This window comes from Phyllostomus discolor, chromosome 8 (genome assembly GCF_004126475.2).
Source record: "Phyllostomus discolor isolate MPI-MPIP mPhyDis1 chromosome 8, mPhyDis1.pri.v3, whole genome shotgun sequence".
Classification (NCBI taxonomy): domain Eukaryota; kingdom Metazoa; phylum Chordata; class Mammalia; order Chiroptera; family Phyllostomidae; genus Phyllostomus; species Phyllostomus discolor.
Genome location: NC_040910.2, coordinates 12,312,381 through 12,331,797, shown reverse-complemented (window position 1 = coordinate 12,331,797; position 19,417 = coordinate 12,312,381). Strand labels below are relative to the sequence as shown.

The window sequence follows — 19,417 nt, the reverse complement described above, 5'->3', positions numbered from 1 at the left end:
CTGCAGTTCAGCTGCGGTTGTGGGAAGAGGCGAGTGCCGTCCTTGCCCGCGCTTGCCCGCGCCACCACGCTGGCCAGAAGCCCCTGAAGGTGGACTTTAACTGGGGACATTTGTGGTGATCAAGATGTGCGGGTCGACTGGACCTTTTCGGAGGTCTCCCCTCGTGGGTGTTACGGAGTACAGAAGCCCAGTGAGGCATTCAGGAGGGAAAAGCTGTGGCCTGGGGAGCTGGGCTTGAAAGATGGGCCGTGGCAGAGGCGAGGGTGGAGAATTCTGGCACCAGGTCTGCCTCTGTCGGTTGCTGCGCCCAGAGAGCCGCACTTGCCCTTGGACGATCTGTATCTCCCAGAACGCCATCCGAGGCTCATTGAATCACGTAAGCTAATCCTCAGTGGCACCTCCCTGATCCCAGACTGAAGTCTGTGCCTCTTAGAACCAGCCCATGGGACACTTTCAGTGTGGGGGGCACGTTATTCCCCCTTGTGGTTGAAGCAGAAGTGGGAAGTGTTACAAACACTCAGGTACCGTGGGGGATGCATGTGTACTTCTAGTCGACATAGGAGGAAGTCCAGTTCCGCCGGCACTCGCCTGCTTTTCCTGGAACACACTTTTCTGCCTGCAGGTAAGCGAAACATCACTGGAGGTCTTTGCAGAAAACCTGAGTCACAGAAAATAGGGATGCCCACATGGGTGGCCCTGTGTGGAAGTCTGTCTCTCAGAAGCCTCTGCAGGCTCCAAGGATTTGATTCTCCGTGTGCTTCATACAGGCCAGCGCAGACCGATGCCTTTGCTTCCACTTTAGCCAAAAGTTGTTTTTGCCGGTGCGCTTCGGTCAGGTCACGGTCACTGTGGTTGGGAGTCAACCTAAGTGGGTTCCTGTCCTTGGACGAAGACCAGGGACAACTGTAGGGCTTCCCCCTGTTAACCACCTCCGGGGTTCTAGATTAACATGCCTGGGTCCGGAAGGCACGTGCTCCTACGGCCACCCTTCACAACCGAGGCAGTGAAAGCAGCGAGAAGTTGAGTGGCCTGTCCGCACCACAGAGCTGGTTGTAACAGAGTCCGAGCCGGGGCTGAGCTTTTCTGGACTCTGGTGGGCGAATCCGTAGCTCTGTCCCTGACTGGGGACTGCTGCCAGAAGGCGGTGAATTGCAATGGCATGGTGCGTTTCAAGGTGTCATTCGGTGTAGTCAGAACCAACCCTCAAGAGGACACATCAAGAGATGGTGGTGGTGACAGTTTCAGAAAAACGCGTGGTTCGGGTTCAGCAGACCTTCTCGAAAAGCCTGCTGGCGGGGGCAGGCGCTGAGCTGGGCTCCCTGGGCTGCACCGTTTATTTCCTGTGAGGCCAAGCCAGGGAGGCTGGGGGCCCTCCGCCCTCCCCGCCGCACCTCAGGCACCACCAGTTCCACCCCCAGGGCACCCTTCGTACCGTATGCACTCTAAGTGGAGGTCAGAGTGCAGTGCCCACCCTGCCCCCGGGACGGGAAGGCACCGAGGACCCTTACCCATCTCTCCCTCCTTCCTGCCCCTAGGCCTCCTGGTGGGTACCCTGGATGTCGTGTTGGACTCCAGCGCCCGGGTCGCGCCCTTCCGAATCCTGTACCAGACTCCTGACTCTCTGGTCTACTGGACCATCGCCTGTGGTAAGTAGCAGTGCTTGGGGACACAGAGACACGTTGCCATGACCGATGTTCCGTCAGGAGGGAAGGGGCGTTTATTGGTGGAACGCAGTCCCTTGGTATTTCAGGGCAGGTGACCATCGCCGTTTCAGCAGATGCACCCCCAAATCTCAATGGCTTAACACCAGAAGGGGGGTGTCCTTCTCGCTCTGACCAAGTCTTGTTTGGGTCCCGTGGCTTCTTCCCTTGGTAGTGACACCCTCTGGGGGCACAAGGCCTCCAGGGCCAGCCCACAGGGGACAAGCGGGAGGTGGAGGTGCACCTGCCTTTACCTCCCTTGGCCCAGAGGTGTCACTGCGTTGTCACTCCACTGGCTAGAACGGGCCACATGGCCCCAAGGTCACTTCAGAGGAAGCTGGGAAAGGAGGAGGAACACACAGAATATTTGGGCGGGACTAAGTAAGGCTTACGTTCCTAGCACAGGACTTCCCCCTGAGGAGGGATTGTTGCCTTCTCCTGCTGATACTCTGTGACACTGCTGATACTGTGCTTGACACGGTGGCGAACAATCGTGCTGCCATCGGATCTCTTCCCAGGAACGGCTACCCCGAAGTGGCCGGGATTGTTTTCGTTACTTGTTTGCATGTGGCGTTCCAAATAACTATAGGAAAAGCAGTGGTATGGAACTTTCTTTCTTTCTTTTTTTTCTCCACTTCATTTTTTGTTATTAATAGTTGTTATTATTTTTAGAGCACTTTGAGATTTACAGAAACGTTGAACGGGTAGCTTGCAGAGCTCTCCCGAGTCCCCTCCCCATACCTGGCTTCCCGTATCATTCACACCTGAGTACGGAGCATTTGAATGAATGAACTGATATGGAGACACTGTTACTACGTCCATCGTTTATTTAGGTTTCCTTAGTTTCTCCCTGAATTTTTTTTTTCTGTTCGAGGAGCTCATTGGGCACGCTAGTTGTATCTCTTTAGGCTCCTCTAGGCTGTGGAAGTCTTTCAGATTTTCCTCGTTTCTGACGATCCCGCCAGGATGCTGGTCAGGGGTGGTGGAGAATGTCGTTTCACTGGAATTCGGTGTTTATTGCAGGGTTAGCCTGGGCATGGGTCCTCATGAGGACGATCACAGGCTCCATACTATCGACTCGATTTATGACTGATCAAGATCATGTCCTCCCTGGCCTGGTTGATGTAGTGTTATTTGAGTTTCTTTACTGTCAAATTATTTTTTTCTTCTCTTCCCATATTGTCCTCTCTGGGAGGAAGCCACTGTGCACAGCCCACACTCAAAGAGCGGGGAGTTTTAGTTTATTCAGCTGTTTTTATCGCTGTGGAATCATGAACATTTGTTCTGTACTTGAGCGGGGGCTCCTAGTACTACTTTATGTATTTTGTTGCTCAAATCATTCCAGCTTTGGCCACTGGGAGCTCTTTTAGTTGACTTCATTCAATTTTTAGATTGATCTCTGCTTGGTAGGAAGTGGTATGCTGGTATCTGAAGACGTGGAGGTAATTAGATCCGGTCTCGGCTCTTGAGAACAAGAGTAAGTGCTCAGCCGAGGTCCAGTGGGGGCAAGATCCGTGCAGTGCCATTTGATTGGGGGGCTCCCGGCCACACCCCAGAACCTTGGCCAGCCTTCTGCATAGGTAGGGGGAGTTATCTGGCTGTGACTTCAGGCTGCTGGAGGGCTCGAGTGTTCTGGTAGTGCTCCCTCGAGGATTCCGCAGCACCCGAAGTTACAGTCGTATCCCTTATTTAACGTTATTCTGGCTGAGATGCAAAGAGCCCCACGAGAAACAATGGGTATATCAGTCACTGTGCTTCCTGGTGAATGGAGGGATGACATCGGGGTTCGGGGTTCGGGGCAGGGAGAAAAACACCCGGAGTGAAGGGTGGGGACTGGGGCGAGAGGGAGGGGCAAAGGCAGAGGGAAGCTGGGACCCCGAATGAGACAGCCTTGGCTGTGTGCCAGCCCTCTGCACGGTTCCTTCCGTCACAAAGTGAAACACCTGGTCGCTACTGTGCAAGGGAAAGCACCCTGTGCCGGTTGGTTGGGAAAAGTATCACATTTAGTTGGCAAGCTATCTAGAATAGTGTTAGACTAGACATTGTAGCCAGCAGGTGAAGACATGAAAAGAAAGGAAATTAGAAATCAGAGCCACTAAATCACTCAGGGACTCAACAGGGGTGTGGAAGGGATCACTGATACATTGTTGCTCGCCATCCGCCACTTGTGCCCAGAGGCTTTGGAGGTCCTCTGGACGCTGCAGCTGCCCTGATCTCCCCCTCCCCCCACCCCGCTCCTCTCAGCTCCTGGCTGCCCCTGGCGAGTGTGCACAGCTGGTTTGTGCCTCCGGGACTCCCGTTCTTGTAGCCCCTCAGCCCTCACCTTCCTTCCCCCCTGCTACCTGACGTTACCACTCCTCCGCCCACTTCTGGGACTTCGCCGTTCTCCAGAGCCGACCCTGTGTGTGCTCCCTTGGGAAGGAGCCCGGAGCCCCAAAGCTGAGTTACTCCTCCGTGGTTTGCTGAGCCGAGGCTCAGGAGCACGAGGCAGTAAACGCTGATGGCGTAATTTATGCCACCAAGAGATGCACTTTGGTTTTCACATTAAGTACCGCCTGTCATAACTGCATGATCTCATTATAATAAACCCAGAACCGGTTTCGCTTCCAAATCTATCGATTGCCCATACGCATAGCTCCAGAATTTCCTGTGGAAGGCTCCACGGAAGTGACGGCCATTGTGAAAGTCCCATCCACCCATTAGTTGTTCTCATCGATTTCCGTTTCAGCCCCAATCGCTGGCTCCCTTTCCTGAGAAGGTTTTAAGAGCGGAAGCTGTTACCTTAAAGATTTCTTTGATATGCTGACCCTTCGGCTTGTCTTTTTCACGTTGTTTTTTCTCATAAACTACACAGTTAGCATGTGGCGGGGCGCTCTATGGGGAGCGTTATGTATTTTCTTGAATTGCGCGACTCATCGTAGGAGAGCTCTCAGCACAGAAGCGGTGAGTCTCACCCACGGCCCCGTGGGACCCAGAGGGCTCCCCAGCCTGGTTCCCTGCCGCGTCTTCTGAACCCTCCGCAGGTGGGAACTGAGTTAAAGGGGGCGCCTGGGAGCAGTGTCCTCACCGAGACCACATTCTGGAGAAGAACCTCGTGGTCTTCGTGGGGAATCCTAGGCACGCGGTTTGCCTTAGACCCCAGCCTCGGGGAGACAAGGACCTGGAGGCCTGTGGACCTGCCTCTCTCGCCGCTCACGGAGTAACGGGCTGACCCCGGGCGATGCGAGCCGTGCAGAACAGGAGTGGGGAGAGCAAGTTATGTGGTGAGACATTCTTTTCCTGCGCTTCTTCGTGTTACCTTCTGACTGCCCATACCCAGACGAGTTTGAGGAAGTTGATTTTTTGCATTTCCTCCACACGGAGACCTTTACCTGGGAAGGCTCCCAGGTAACACCTTCCTGTGTCGTAAGGACTCTTTCCACCACTGCCCCAAAGGAGGCCTCGTGAATTGTAGTGTGCTCAGCGGTTTCTGCAGCAAATGATCCTTCTCACCATGAAGAGCATGGAAGAGCTGCACTGCAGGACTCTGTCCAGCCCGCTTCGTGGAGCGGGTCCTGTGCCCACAGTCCCGCCCCTCCCCCGAGACTCAGTGGCCTGACAGCTGTGCACCTGGGGCGCGAGGGTCACCAGAGAACCCAACAGCTGCAGGTCTCCCCCAGCAGCCGGTGTTTGGGACTCAAAGCCCCGGAGGCAGGAGAGAGCCCGTCCTTCGCCCTCCTTGGCCTTTAGTAGGCTGAAGTGAAAGGCAGCCCCCTTGGCTGTCCCCATTAGGAGGACCAGAGGTTCTACCAGAGAGCGGACGGAGTGAGGAGTGTTAGGCAGCCTCAGTGAACACGTGGGCACACGCCATTGTCTGAAGAGGTGCCCCGGGACAGCTGGGGAAGGGAGGTACGGACAGAAGGACAGAGGAGCTGCTGACAGTTCCCTCTGGGGACGTCTGACCTTCCCACGGGCCTGGTCAGGAAATGGCATCATGGGGACGTGTTTGGCGGAGACCTCACTGACCGCACAGCGAGGCCTTGGCTGCCCTCTGATTCGGTTCCCCTCTTCTTTACCACGCCAGTGTCTCCTCTGGGCCTGGGTGATGGTTGGTCTCAGAGCTGTCAGTCATGTCAGCCTCCACCCCGCTCCCCACCCTTAGCTGAGCAGGGCCCAGTCAGCCTGAGCTGCCCAGATTCTCACGGGCGGCCACGGGCAGGGTGCACGGGGCTGAGACCACTCTCTCGAGCTCCCCCGCTCCAGCCAGCGCGTTTTGAGCAGCACCAAGCCAGTGCTGTTCAGGATTAAACGTCCTTTTACTCCGCAGCTGGTCAGGCCCAGGACTTAATGAAAGGCTGCTCACTGGCTCCGCCTCTGCTGTTGCTCTACAGCAAGGGGGTCACACTCATGTTCACGGGGGGGGGGGGGGGGGGGGGGGGGCCACGTCAGCCTCGCGGTTGCCTTCCAAGGGCCGAATGTAATTTCAACTCCTTCACAGTTCAGGAGCAGTTACAGTTATACAGTCCTGAAATTAGTTCAGCCCTTCGAAGGCAACCTCGAGGCTGATGCAGCCCCCGCCCCGTGAACATGAGTTCGACACCCCTGCTCTGCTGTAGCTGGAGAAAACGCGGGGCAGTTCAGTTGCCTCCCGTCCGAGATGCACGAATGTGAAGCGTGGTCAGCGTTCGATCATCCTTCCTCGGTCTGTGGGCCTCGAGAGCTAGTCCTGGATCCTTTAAGGAGCAGCTTAAAAAAAAAAAAAAAAAGAACTTGCCTTTTCTCTTTAAGCAGTACATGTTCTTTGCAGAAGATTAGGAAATATAGATAAAAAGAATAAAAAATGAAGAACTAATAATACCACACTACAAATCACATTCCAGACTTTATATTATATAAAATGTATCTATACATTCAGGTTAGGGCAAAAGTGGGTTTACAGTTATGAGTACATGAAACAGTTTATTCGTATATTATTCCTTATTAAGTATTATATCATTTGCACACAAACAACTGTAAACCTGCTTTTGCACCGTCCTGTATTATAAATACATTTTATCTTTCCATGTTAGTAAAATATATTTCCATGATGTCAACTTTAATAGGTAGATAATATTTTATTGTGTATGTAACGTAATTTGACTAAATAATACACCATTGTTGGAAATCTAGGGGTTCCCCCCCCCCTCGGATTGGTGAATATCCTCTTAACACAGTCTTTCCCGGTCCCCCAGTTATCCCCTTGGGACGAACGTACGGATGCAGGGCTGCTGAGTCACCACGCATGTGCACGTGTAGGGTGTGGCGAGTTTCCGGAGGGGTTGCACCCCGAGGAAGAGAGGCATTTGCATTTTGCCCTTCAGGGTGGGGCTGGGGGGAGGGGATGGGGGGGTGGGGGGTGGGGTGGAAGGGGGCGGGCCTTGGCACTCAAGTGAAATGAGGAAAACGAGCACATCACCCACTGAGTCTTACCGCCAAGGCCCCAGCCCCGGGATGAGCTACCCGGGCCTGTCTTTTCTCAGAGTGCCCATAAAGCTATCAGCGGATGGTGGTGACCCGTGAGAGGTTACAAGCAGAGTTGTGTAAGACGCTTGTCATACTAGTCGCACAAGGAGTTAGTCGTTCCAGGCCCGCCTTCCGCAGTCACCGGCGCACTTGCAGTGCAGTCCGCACACGGTGGCACCTGGCCCCGGGGCGGGGTTTCTGCTGGGGTGTGTGTGTGTGTGTGTGTGTGTGTTAGTGAAACAGCTGGCTTCTGAGTGTGCTGCCCTCAGAAGTAGATACCTTCTGCGTGACATTGTAAGAGGAGGTCTTTGTGTTGTTGTTTATGATCATGGAATAACAAAAGTATCTTTATTTAGTGCTTTGTACGTGCTCGACCTGTGCCAAGGACTTGACCTGTGTTGGTTTTCTTTAGTCTGCAGCACGAACCAGCGTGGCAGGTGTTGTTACCTCTGTATTATGGATGAGGAATCGGAAGCCCAGAGAGGTGAAGGGACTTGCCCTCAGTCACAAAGCTAGTGTGTGGCCGGGTGGGGACTGGAAACCAGCCGTACCTTTTGGGCAAAGTCTGTGGTCTGAGGCACTCTGTGATAATAACCGTCTTCCTGATACCCAGGCCCCGAATCAATAATGTGTGTAAAGTGAAAGCATGGTGCCTGGTCTTGATGAGCGCAGATAAGTAATAGACAGCATTACCGTGGTCATGATCTGTAACCTGCGTATAATCATAGCTTTCATTACATTTAAATGTAATTTGCATATTTAAAACACAGCTCCCTGTTGTTCCTAAAAATGTTTTAAATCACCACGTTGTGTTTGGGTTTTATCTCTTGCCCTCTCCACGTACAAGTCGGTCATTTTTCTGGGTGTAGGGAGTATACCTGGTGGCTTTGTGGATACTTCAGGGACACTGGCTGTTACACTAGTGTATGGGGTGTCACTCTTGCCTTCATTGGGTATTAAACTTAAGAATGATCATTCCTGTGACTAAGGTCGTTTTTGGGTAGGGCCGTAGGATACCTGAGTCCTTCATTCGGTTCCCTTCATTGAAGCAGCTTCAAGTGCTGTTCTCTTGAGAACTGGATCAGCTCTGGGATCCAGGCAGTCTGTCCCGATGCCGGAAGATACTAGGTGGGTGGCTCTGTCGTCCCTGGGAGGTTTAGGGGATTGGTTTTGCTCTGTTTCGTTTCCTGCTGTGTCGCGAGGGGTTTTTCGTTTTGCAGGTGCACGCAAATACCTACCTGCACGTGTGCACACACACATTCTTGCCCCGTGAGAACTTGCCGTCTGAGTGATCCTGGATTCAGCTTCGTAAGTCAGTGCTGCAGTCACAGAACCAAAACATGATTCATCGAGCATCACGAAGGAATGCCCACCGACCACCCATGAGCGGGGCCTTTCGCCTGTGTTCTTCACCCTCAGGGGCCCCGCTGATAGAACCAGTTCACGGGTCCGTCTCAGTACTTCTCCTTTTCATTTCCGGTGGAGTTTATGTGATTTAACATTCGTTTCAAACTGGTTGACACATAAGACTCAGGGCAATTTAGTGCTTTTCATTCTCATAGAAAATGTGGGGATTTTGCCCAGAATCATGCTCGAGGCCTGTGGCTAGTATTCTTTAAAAAGAAGGAGGAGGGGAAGGAGGTGGAAGAGGAGAAGGGGGAGGGGAGGAGAAAAGGAAAAGGAAAAAGAAACCCACTCCCAATGGTACTTGGATTCTCATTTTTCCAAAACTGATTTCTTTTTTTTTTAAGATTTTATTTATTTATCTTTAGAGAGGGAAGGGAGAGAGGGAGAGAGGGGGGGGGAGAGAAATATCAATGTGCGGTTGCTGGGGGTCGTGGCTTGCAACCCAGGCATGTGCCCTGACTGGGAATCAAACCTGCGACACTTTGGTTCACAGCCCGAGCTCAATCCACTGAGCTACACCAGCCAGGGCTGATTTCTAAATGACCTGAAGTCCACCCCGGGCTGGTCTAGCTGTGGCCCCAGCAGGTGCTTTGCTCGGACTTCCTGAAGGCGCTGCTGCCCCAGCCAGCTCGCCCTGTTGTTCTGGCGGATGGCACAGTCGGGCCGCTGTGTTTCCCGCTGTGTCTCCCTGTGAACGAGCCCTTTCCAGAAAGGCTACAGCCAAGCCCTTCCTTCTCCTCCGAGTGTCCAGCACATTTTGCTCAAACTTCGGGTGAAATAAACCTACCCCTCTTCAGAGTCAGGGCGAAAGAGCTTCCTGGCATCTCACTCGAAGCAGTAACAAAATAAAAGTTCTGGGACCTGAAGTACTGCAGCACTCGGCTTGTTTTCTGGAGAAATGAAGGAGCCGTTTCCAAGGAACACTTAGGATTCCACTGTGTCTCCGTTAGGGCCTCACTGGCTCCTAAGGAGAGGTCCGGAGAAAGTGACAGCTGGCCCCACACTGTCACTAGGACATTGGCTCTGTGGCTCCCAGGTAATGTGGACCCTTTGTTCTGGGGTGAGAAACGGACAGAAATGGAGACCCGCTTTCAGAAATAGCTTCTACCGAATTGAAGTCTTCAGAACTCGGCCCGTCTGCTGGGGGAGGGGGCCGGCTCTGCCTCATGCGTGTCCTTGGACTTCAGACTCCAGGGCCCGGTGCCACGAACACCGGTCCCCCTTTACACTCTGTGCACTTCGGGGAGCGTTCAGAAAATACAGTGCCTTCGCACAGTAAATATCAGTGTAAAAGGCACATTCCCGTGAGTCTCCCTGAAACTAACTCTTGGGTATATAGATCGGAATCCATGGTTAATTCCTCAAACTACCATTGGCCGATGATATTTATGTCATTTTCTTGCCTCAAACACTATGTGGGGATAATGATATTCTACAATGGTGCACAAAATGCTTCCGTATCTGGAAACCAGTCTCCTGGGACGTTGGTGTCTTAGGTCTGGATGTAGCCAGACTCTTCGATGGTCCAGCAACAGGCCCAGAGTCCCGAGGAGGCGACGAGAGTTGCAGATGGGCAGATGCTGAGACTTGCATCCCCAGTCCGTGCCCTCCGCCTGGGAGCGGTGAGCAGCCAGTGGTAGCTCCAAAAGGCCAGCTTTTTCATGTGATGCTGGCAGGTGCGGGAGAAGCAGCAGGAGACGGAGGACAGAGGACAGGAGAAACGGCACAGCAGCGGTGGTCGGAGGGGGAGCAGTGGTGGGGATCGAAGGTGGAAGTGTGGGTGTTTATGTACGTCGTGGTGCATGTGGTGCTGGGTGGCAGAAGGTGGGGATTGTGGAGATGAGGGCAGTGGGGCAGGGGCAGGGTGTCCCTGGGGCCACAGGGAAGGCGATAGGTCAGGAACGGTGTGGACAGTAACGTTGAACTCCAGTACAAGGTCAGCCATGTCAACCTTACGGTGCCATGAAAAGTGAGCGATACGGGCAAATGTTTGTTGAATGAATACATACACGCATATACTGTTTCTGCCGGGGGGTGTGTTGGGGGGGCGTGTACTTTTATGAATACGTGCATGAGGAAAACTGAGGGCAGCCTGTACAGAGCTGAAGGCACGCCTGTTCTGCACGAGAACTTACAGCTGGTGTGCTTGTCCGTCCAGGACAACGGAGGAACAGTGAGGTCAAACTGTGCATGGTTGGATTCCACAACCCATGGGACAGGGACTTTAAAGTCAAGTGCCCGGTGTGACTGCCTGGCAAAGGGCAGAGCATGGTGACATGCCAGTAACAGCCAGACTGCCCGGCTGGGCCAGGGCAGCTGTGAAAACCAGCTCCGGAAGGCGCCTCTGGGAGCTGTGCCCGGCAGGTCTGCAGAAGCGCAGCTGCCCTGTGAGCCCCCAGGAGGGCCCCCGTCCTAAGGTGCACACATCTGACAGTGCCACCAAGTACGGTTGGGGCGGCGGGGCGGAGGGCACATGGCGGCACTCGCCCTGGGCAGGACTCTACCTGTCAATCACAGCTGTTCACAGCTGCTGACAACAGTGAGTTTACAGACAAGGAAGGGTGCGCTCTGTTTTAAAATTTTTTAAATAATCATCAAAAACATTTAAAAGCATACTACACCCTTCCTTGTCTATAAACAAAGTTTTCCCCGTGGCTATTTAAAATGTTACAGCCTAAAAGGTCCAAAGCTCTCTGGCAAATTCCAAAATGACTCATCCCCTAAACATTCCAAATGAGCATTGTTCTTTGCATCTGAAAAGTGCCTTCCACTTTCCGAAATGTATCTGCAGACATTATCCCTTGCTATTTTTTACCGCATTGTTCTGAGCGATGTATGGGCTCTTTGGTTTGTGTGTTTTTCATTTACTCCCAGTTTGCATATAAAGAATTTGAGACAGAGAGAGATGTAAGCAAAATATTTAAAGCCAGCCCACTGGGTGGTGGCAGAAGGGGAGGGGGCCCGGCGTGCTGATTTCCAGCTCTTGCCGTGACCTGCAGCCCAGAGCCTCTGACTGCTTTTCCGTGTGGCTGACTGTGGCCCGAACGAGTGAAAACACACAGGGGGAGCTGCAAATAGCCTCCTCTTCAGTGTGTCCAAAGGCTGCTCTGCACTCGGGGACACACTTTTCATCCTCTCCACGAGCGTGCCACGCAGGCAGTTTTGGTGTTTGGGCTTCAAGAACAAGAAAATGAACTTGGCTTCTGTTTGGTTTGGGGTCTCCTCGTACGGTGGGCCCGACACCCCTCATTCTCTGAGAGGCTTCAGCTCTGTCCCACAGCCCGGAGGGAGCGCCACTGGAGACACAGCTGCGTCTCCCACCTTTCTCTGTCGGGCATCAGTGAGGTTCTGAGAGACACTGAATTACTAGTAGCCAAGAACTGTGAGAAGCCATTTTGAAGAATCAATAAAGAGATAAGTGGGAAATCTAAGGAGCGGCCTAAAGGGTGAATCGGCGGAATCACAAAATCATTTCTTAATTCTGTGTGCAGTGAACAGTGCATGCAATTTCTGTCTGCGATACAATGACTACGATATCTGTACAGTTTATACCTGTGAAAGATGACTTATTTTAAGACACTCTTTCTGCAAGGTCATTGATAATCCCAGAAAAGGGAAGGCAGTTCACCCAAGGGTCCATACGGCCTCATCCGAGAGTGCCCTCCTCACGCGCAGCAGGGGCAGGCAGGAGGGCGTGCTGGTGCCACGCGAGGCACGACCAGAGGGGTTCAGTTTGGAGGTGGCCCGGCGAGCTGACTTAGGCTGCTTATTGCTGGCCCAAGTGCAGTGACTTGGTGGGCTGCTGTGGGGATGACCTCATCCCATTACATCTCAAAGCAGCTGTGGTCATGAGAGCCGGGCTGCTGCTCCCCAGCGATCGTCCATCTTCACATCTCATTCATAATTGAAAGGGAGCGAGGATCACTTTTGCCCACTGCAGGAGGTTACATCAGAGCCCTGGCGGCACACGAAAGCTGTCTTGTGCCGGTGCAGCCTCACTGCTGTAACCTGCTATCCTGACGGGATCAGCGTCACCCTGTGAGGTGTGTGTTGTAGGAAGGAGAGTGGAGACGGGGAGTGCTCAGCTCTCCATCCAGGGAGGGGATGGGGGGCATGTTGCTGCCTTCTGGTTTGGAAGTGTCCTAGATGTCCCTGGACTCACCTCCTCAGACTGGACCGAAACCCAGCACAGCAGGTCCTCCTCGGGCAGCATCCTTCCAGCACCAATGAGATGCTGTAGGGTCTTCCCTCCCACTTACGTCAGTTAGCCTACGGTGCAACTGGTTTCATTATACACCGTTTCACGTGAAGTCTCAGAACCTGTTGATGGCATTAAGTGAGGACTTCCTGTCCTTCCTCCTGGGCTACCACCCCCTTAAGTGTCTTGGTGCATCTCTGGAGGAGAGGAAGCCCTTAAAGCCAGGGCTGTTGGAACAATATTCTCCGTTGGCTGCATTGAATGTTGACGGCACGAGCCTGGCTTTTTAGGGACCTTTTAAAGCCTGACGTTTGATGTTATCATGTTTACACTCACACAGGTGGTTTCAGAAAAGAAATCACCGAGCACTGGGAGTGGCTGGAGCAGAATCTCCTGCAGACCCTGTCCATCTTTGAAAACGAGAACGACATCACCACGTTTGTGAGAGGCAAAATACAGGTAGGGCGTGTTTTGTTTCACCGTTAAACTTTTCCGTTGGAAATCACACAAAGCTTACGGGAAAGTCGTAAAAATAACTCAGGTACGCGTACTTTTCCTATTTTCTTAACTCCTGCACACGAGGCTCCACGGACATGCTGCTCTGCATTTGCTTCTCTCACTCAGTTACTCCTGGGTAACTCTCCACAGAGAATGTCCATGCAGTGGTTGTTAACTTTGATAGTTCTGTTTTTTAGTTGGAAGTTATTTTGAGGTTTGCAGAAGAGGGCAGAGATGGAGCAGAGAATTCCCATAGACCCTGAGCTCAGTCTCCCCGAATGTTGACCTTGTACACGACCACGGCACGTTTGCCAACACCAACACAGTAATGATGGTGCGACATTGTTAACCAGTCTACAGATTTTACTTGGGTTTTACCAGTTTTTCCACTCTGTGGCCTTTTATTTTTTATTTTTAGTTCCATGGGCCAGTGCGGGGGCCTAGGTTGCCTTTAGTTCTTTATTTTTTATTTATTTTTAAAAAAGATTTAATTAATTTTTTTAGAGGGGGAAAGGAGGGAGAAAGAGAGAGAAACATCAATGTGCGGTTGCTGGGGGCCATGGCCTGCAACCCAGGCATGTGCCCTGACTGGGAATTGAACCTGTGACACTTTGGTTCTCAGCCCGTGCTCAATCTACTGAGCTACGCCAGCCAGGGCAGTTCTTTATTTTTTTTAAGCTGCATATGATGTGTGCACGCACCATGGTTAATTCAGCCAGTCTCCTGTGCTTGGACAGGTAAGCGTTTCCTGGCACTGGGGACCGGAGCTCTATGGGGACTGCCGTGCTCACTGGGTGAAAGGCGTCGGCAAGGCCTGGTCCGTTCGTGTGAGTGATTCAGCCCCAGGATATTCCAGAGTGCCATTGCTCAGTGCTCCGTTCTCTTAAACCTTCTCATATTTAAAACCATTTTCCTTTTTAAATGTAAATGACCGTTCTTGAATGTGCTATTTACTAGACCTTTGGATAGCGGAGCCTGAACTTAATGTTTTCCACCCAAAACTCATGGGCATCATTTGTGTGTGTCACATCACTCCCTTCCCTGTTCTCCCTTCAGGAAGGAGCCTAGCAGTGGATCCCAGATGTGGATGGTGTAGACTTTTGGAGTTTAGACTGGTAGCAGTGGGGAACCACTCCGGACTTTCCCTCTAAGAATTCTGTAGTCAAAAAAAGCGTTAGGAAGACACATGTGTAGGGGCGTCCCAGATGGACTGGAAGCAGGAGAGCCCGGAGGCAGGGGTTCCAGGGACGAGGGGACGAGGCGGTTGCAGTTTTCTGTTGGTGGCACGTGGAGGGTTCGTAATGTCAGGGAGAGCCCAGCGGTTACCCAGCTTCTGTGCTTGAGCGCCTGCGCTCTGCTGTGCTGCCCTGAGACCGGAGTGAGCGAAGAGGAGCTGAGAGGGGTCCAGTGATCGCGCAGTCAGAGGGGGACGTCCAGGGAGCACTTGTACGCGGAGATGCGTGGAGGAGCCGGTTTCCTGGGAAGCGCGAGGAATCTGTGACAGCGAAGTAGCTTCTCGAGCTGCTGACAGGACCAAACAGTCACTCGTTCCTTCCCTCTAGGGTCCCTGGTGCTGTGCACGGCCCTGAGACGGAGACGGCGGGGGTTTGGGCCGAGGGCCCGTTAGTGACACGCCTTCTGGTCTGTCCGTCCTTCCTTGTCCGTTCATGATAAACGTTCGTTGATTTTTTGAGACAGGCAGAAATTGACCTTTCAGACGACTATCATGATGAACTGGGAAAATCAATAGAACTAGCAAAACCTTTACATTTCCTCATTTGTAAAATAAATTTCTGGGCTCTGTCCTAAGTGAACTTAATAAAATAATGAGCACCAATGAACAGATAACAAAACCTGTATTGTTATTTTGAAAATCTTTTTGTACCCAAATGCTACTTGTTGATTGGCTTAGAATTGGGGGGGTTGCCGTTGAAAGTAATCCTTCCATTTTTAAAAAAAAAAACTTCTAGCCTTAGAAACTGTTCCTTTCCTTTGCAACATGGACAGCACACAGGAAAAAGCCGCTGTCGCCATAGTGACCCCAGGTGTGTGCTTCCTGTCCCCTCCCTGCCAGGGCATCATTGCCGAGTACAACAAAATCAACGACGTCAAGGAGGACGACGACACGGAGAAGTTTAAGGAGGCCATCGTGAAGTTCCACCGGCTGTTCGGGATGCCCGAGGAGGAGAAGCTGGTCAACTATTACTCCTGCAGCTACTGGAAGGGGAAGGTCCCCCGCCAGGGCTGGATGTACCTCAGCATCAACCACCTTTGCTTTTACTCCTTTCTCATGGGCAGGGAAGGTAAGTCGTCTCGAATTCCAGAGGGCAGCTTCGGAAAGTCTCCCGAGGTTTGCCCTGAGCTCATACACCACGTCAAAAATAGCAAAAATAAATCTATAGTGGCCCTGGCTGGCGTAGCTCAGTGGATTGAGCACGGGCTGCGAACCAAAGTGTTGCAGGTTCAATTCCCGGTCAGGGTACATGCCTGGGTTGCAGGCTGTGACCCCCAGCAACTGCACATTGATGTTTCTCTCTCTCTATCTCCCTCCCTTCCCCTCTCTAAAAATAAATAAATAAAATCTTAAAAAAAACCCCACAAAGACAACTCTTTAAAAAAATAAATCTATAGTTATGGCTAGGTCAGCTTTATCTTTTAACTATTCAACAAGTGAATGACTTTAGTTCAATATTTGTAAAACCTGTGGCCATCCAGTAGTAAAGATTCACCGAAGGTATGAGTGGTTTAGTAGACGTGGATATAAACTGATGATAATGATGAACTCAGGGTTTACGTGGTCTGAATTTGTCCCGTAACGAGCAAACACGATGATGACAGATGTGGGCACCCGGACGCGAAGCTGTTCAGCGCCACTGGGAGTTGGGGGTGTGAGGTGGCAGCGTCTCGGAGGGATTTTCAGGGGCCAGGGGTTGACCGAGCCTTGTCCCCGCACGCGCAGCCAAGCTGGTCATCCGCTGGGTGGACATCACTCAGCTGGAGAAGAACGCCACGCTGCTCCTGCCCGACGTGATCCAAGTGAGCACGCGCTCCAGCGAACACTTCTTCTCGGTCTTCCTCAACATCAACGAGACCTTCAAGCTCATGGAGCAGCTCGCCAACATAGCCATGCGGCAGCTCTTAGACAACGAGGGGTTCGAGCAGGACCGGTCCCTGCCCAAACTGAAGAAGAAGTCTCCTAAAAAAGTGTCTGCTCTTAAACGGTAGGTGACAGGGGCGGAGTCTTTCAGACTTTGGAAACAAGAGACCCATCCATGCGCTTTATGAAACGTGATGGTTTCTGAATACCTCAAGGGTGCCGGACGCTTTCCTGGGCGGAGACACAAACATGGAAAGGCGCTCTGTGGCCCTCACAGCACAGTGAGTGGGGCAGACGCGGCTGGTTCTCCTGGCCCCGTGAGCAGCGTGCCCAGGGCACACACACACACAGGAAGATGGGGCAGAGGGTGGGCAAGGCCTCTCAGGGGAGACTGCTGGGAGCTGCAGTCTTGGGGGTAGCAGACACTGCCTTCAGGTTCGGCAGGTGGCTGTGGCCAGCAGAAGGAATGGCAGGAGGGGGAAGCTCAGAGGGAGGGGGAAGCCCAGAGACTGCGGAGCAGCCTGGAGGTGTGGCTGTGGAGGAGGAGCGAGAGAGAGTGCAGGGAATGGTGACACTCCGCAGTGTGACTGTAAGCGTGCAGCTGCCCTAAGCTGAGGTGGGGAGTGAGAGGGATGAGCACGTCCAGGGATGTGAGAGCTCAGTCTTGTCCTGTCCAGGTGCGTTGTCCATGGGACAGCCAGGTGGAGACTGGACAGGTAACCTGGGGAACTGGAAGTCTCTGGCCCGCAGCTGGTAGTAGGAACCCACCCGACAGAGGTCACCACAGGGAAGGTGTCTTTGGTGACTGGAGACAGTCTCAGCAGAGTGGTGGAGGGTGAATGGGATTTAACTGCAGGGGATTAAATAGCGAATGAAGGCAGGGGAACAAGGCAAGGGCAGGCTGGTTTTTGAAGAAATCCAGTGGTGCGGGCGGGGGCGCTGCTCTCTTCAGAATGTGGGAGATTGGCACACAGGGTAGGATGGGAAGAGTGTGCTGATCAAGGTGCATGCAGGGACAGGAGATAAAAGTCCACCTGGAGATAAAAGTATAAGGAAACAAATAACTTGAAAGGGGGCATCTTAGAGGGCATGGAAGAGGGTGCTTCTGTGTGCAGCGATCTGTCCTGCTGAAACCGGGAGAGGAAGTAAGAGCCGTGGGGATGGAGGTCATTTTGGAGACAGAGGGAGAGAGCTCCTGCTGGGCGCTCTGCGCTGGGAGCCTGGGAGCTAGGCCACCAGGAGGCCAAGGCCGGACAGAGCTGAGGGGAGAGGCTGTAGCGACCCGCAGGACGAGCAGGACAGAGGGAGTCGGGGCAAGGGTGCTGCTGCTGGCAGAGGCCCCGGCCGAGGCTGGGGATGGGAGGGGTCCCTCGGGTGGGGTTGTTCCTGCACCGCAGGCCATTTCCTTGTCCCTATTGGGCGGGCAGGGACACCAGCAGGCTCAGGGGGCTCATTTGCATTCTCACCGGGACTTTCTTAGAAGACAAGCCTACCCTCCCCCCTCCCCAAATGGCTCTGGAGAAGTATAAATGTAATCATCTCCTTAGAAATAAGTTGTTGTATTCCTTTAGAAAAAGAGTGAATTTCCTGTCCAGGCCTAGTTTCCCTAAGATTCTTGAACATATTGACCGTAAACTGACTATACAAGGGGACCCTACTGTATTAAAATAATTTTATTGCACTTTTGGGTCCTAGGTAGGCATTAGCACCAACAGAAAGCCAAGAAGGTAGGGCCTGGCCCCGCAGGATGGAGGCGGGGAGGGGTAGGCAGGGACCACCCCCATGGCCGCGCCATTTGGAAGGCAGGGAGACACTTCTTCCTCGAGAGGTGAGTGGCTGTCACTCTTTTCCAGCGACCTGGACGCCAGGGCCAAGAGCGAGAGGTACCGAGCCCTCTTCCGGCTGCCCAAGGACGAGAAGTTGGACGGCCACACGGACTGCACGCTCTGGACCCCATTTAACAAAATGCACATTTTGGGGCAAATGTTCGTGTCCACAAACTACATCTGCTTTACCAGCAAGGAGGAACACCTGTGCAGCCTCATCATCCCGCTGCGTGAGGTAAGCGTCGGGCGAAAGCGGGTATTTCACGTTTCATCGGTAGTACTTTTCCGTGTGGACCAGGAATATCCTTACCAGACGCTGGCTGGCTTTTAACCATGAGTGCTCGTGGTGATTTGGTGACACCTGCCACCCTTTTGTGTGTTGCCATCCATCAGAGGGAGGGTGGGACCTGCGAGGGTTCTCCTTCCAGTGGCAGCCTTGTGTGTCCAGTGGAGATTTCATTATTGTTCAGGTATGGGGAGGCCGGCAGGTGACTGCCACCAGATCATTCCCTTGGGACAGTAAGCCCACAACACAGTATACGGGTGATAGATTACAGAATTGCACAACTGAAACCTATGTAATTCTATTAACCAATGTCACCCCAGTCAAGTGAATGAATGAATGAAATAGTAAAATCAAAAAAGGAAGAAGGAAAAGACAGATCGTTAGACGCACAGATCCTACGGGGAGGAGCGCTGGGGCTCCCTGGGGCCGGCAGCACCAGGGTCGGTCAGCAGACAGAGAAATACTGGGTCAGAGTATGTATTGTGGTTCCCAAGGGAAGGAACAGATGAGGCAGGTAAGCGGGCTCGGTACCGGCTGGCCTGGATAATTTCAGTGGGCTCTAGGGCATAGGGGCTGTTCCTAGTGATCTGGTCTGCAGCCCTGGGGTTTAGGGCAGGTGGACAGTGGTCCCGATTGGAGCGGGAGAGCTGGACAAAGGAGGTGGCCGGGGTGAGGGCTCTGGAGGGGCTGGTTTGCCTGTGAAAGGCCTGCTCCCCAGGGAGTCTGTAGGAGTGTGTAACTCTGGAAGGGTGGTCCTGCTGGGGTCTGTAATGTGTCAAAGCATCAAATACAGAACCTAGAAAATGTCATTATTACACCTGCCTCACAGCCCGAGAGCGGCTGGGTCTAAAGGAGACGGTTGTGAATCAGGAAGCCCAGTGTTGTTTCGATCTGGCCCTCCGGTGCCCAGCACGGCGTCCCCCA

At 52.8% G+C, this 19,417-nt stretch overlaps 1 protein-coding gene across 2 annotated transcripts in view; it reads left to right on the top strand.

The window, feature by feature from the left end:
• TBC1D9 (TBC1 domain family member 9) overlaps positions 1–19,417 on the top strand; it is a 74,583-nt gene that overhangs the window by 29,009 nt on the left and 26,157 nt on the right. For both annotated transcript variants that reach the window (XM_028520012.2, XM_036031835.1), the window contains exons 2-6: positions 1,536–1,646; positions 13,127–13,245; positions 15,359–15,587; positions 16,244–16,505; positions 18,235–18,442. In XM_028520012.2, coding sequence (XP_028375813.1) covers positions 1,536–1,646; positions 13,127–13,245; positions 15,359–15,587; positions 16,244–16,505; positions 18,235–18,442 — 929 coding nt within the window. The remainder of the gene's footprint in view (positions 1–1,535; positions 1,647–13,126; positions 13,246–15,358; positions 15,588–16,243; positions 16,506–18,234; positions 18,443–19,417) is intronic.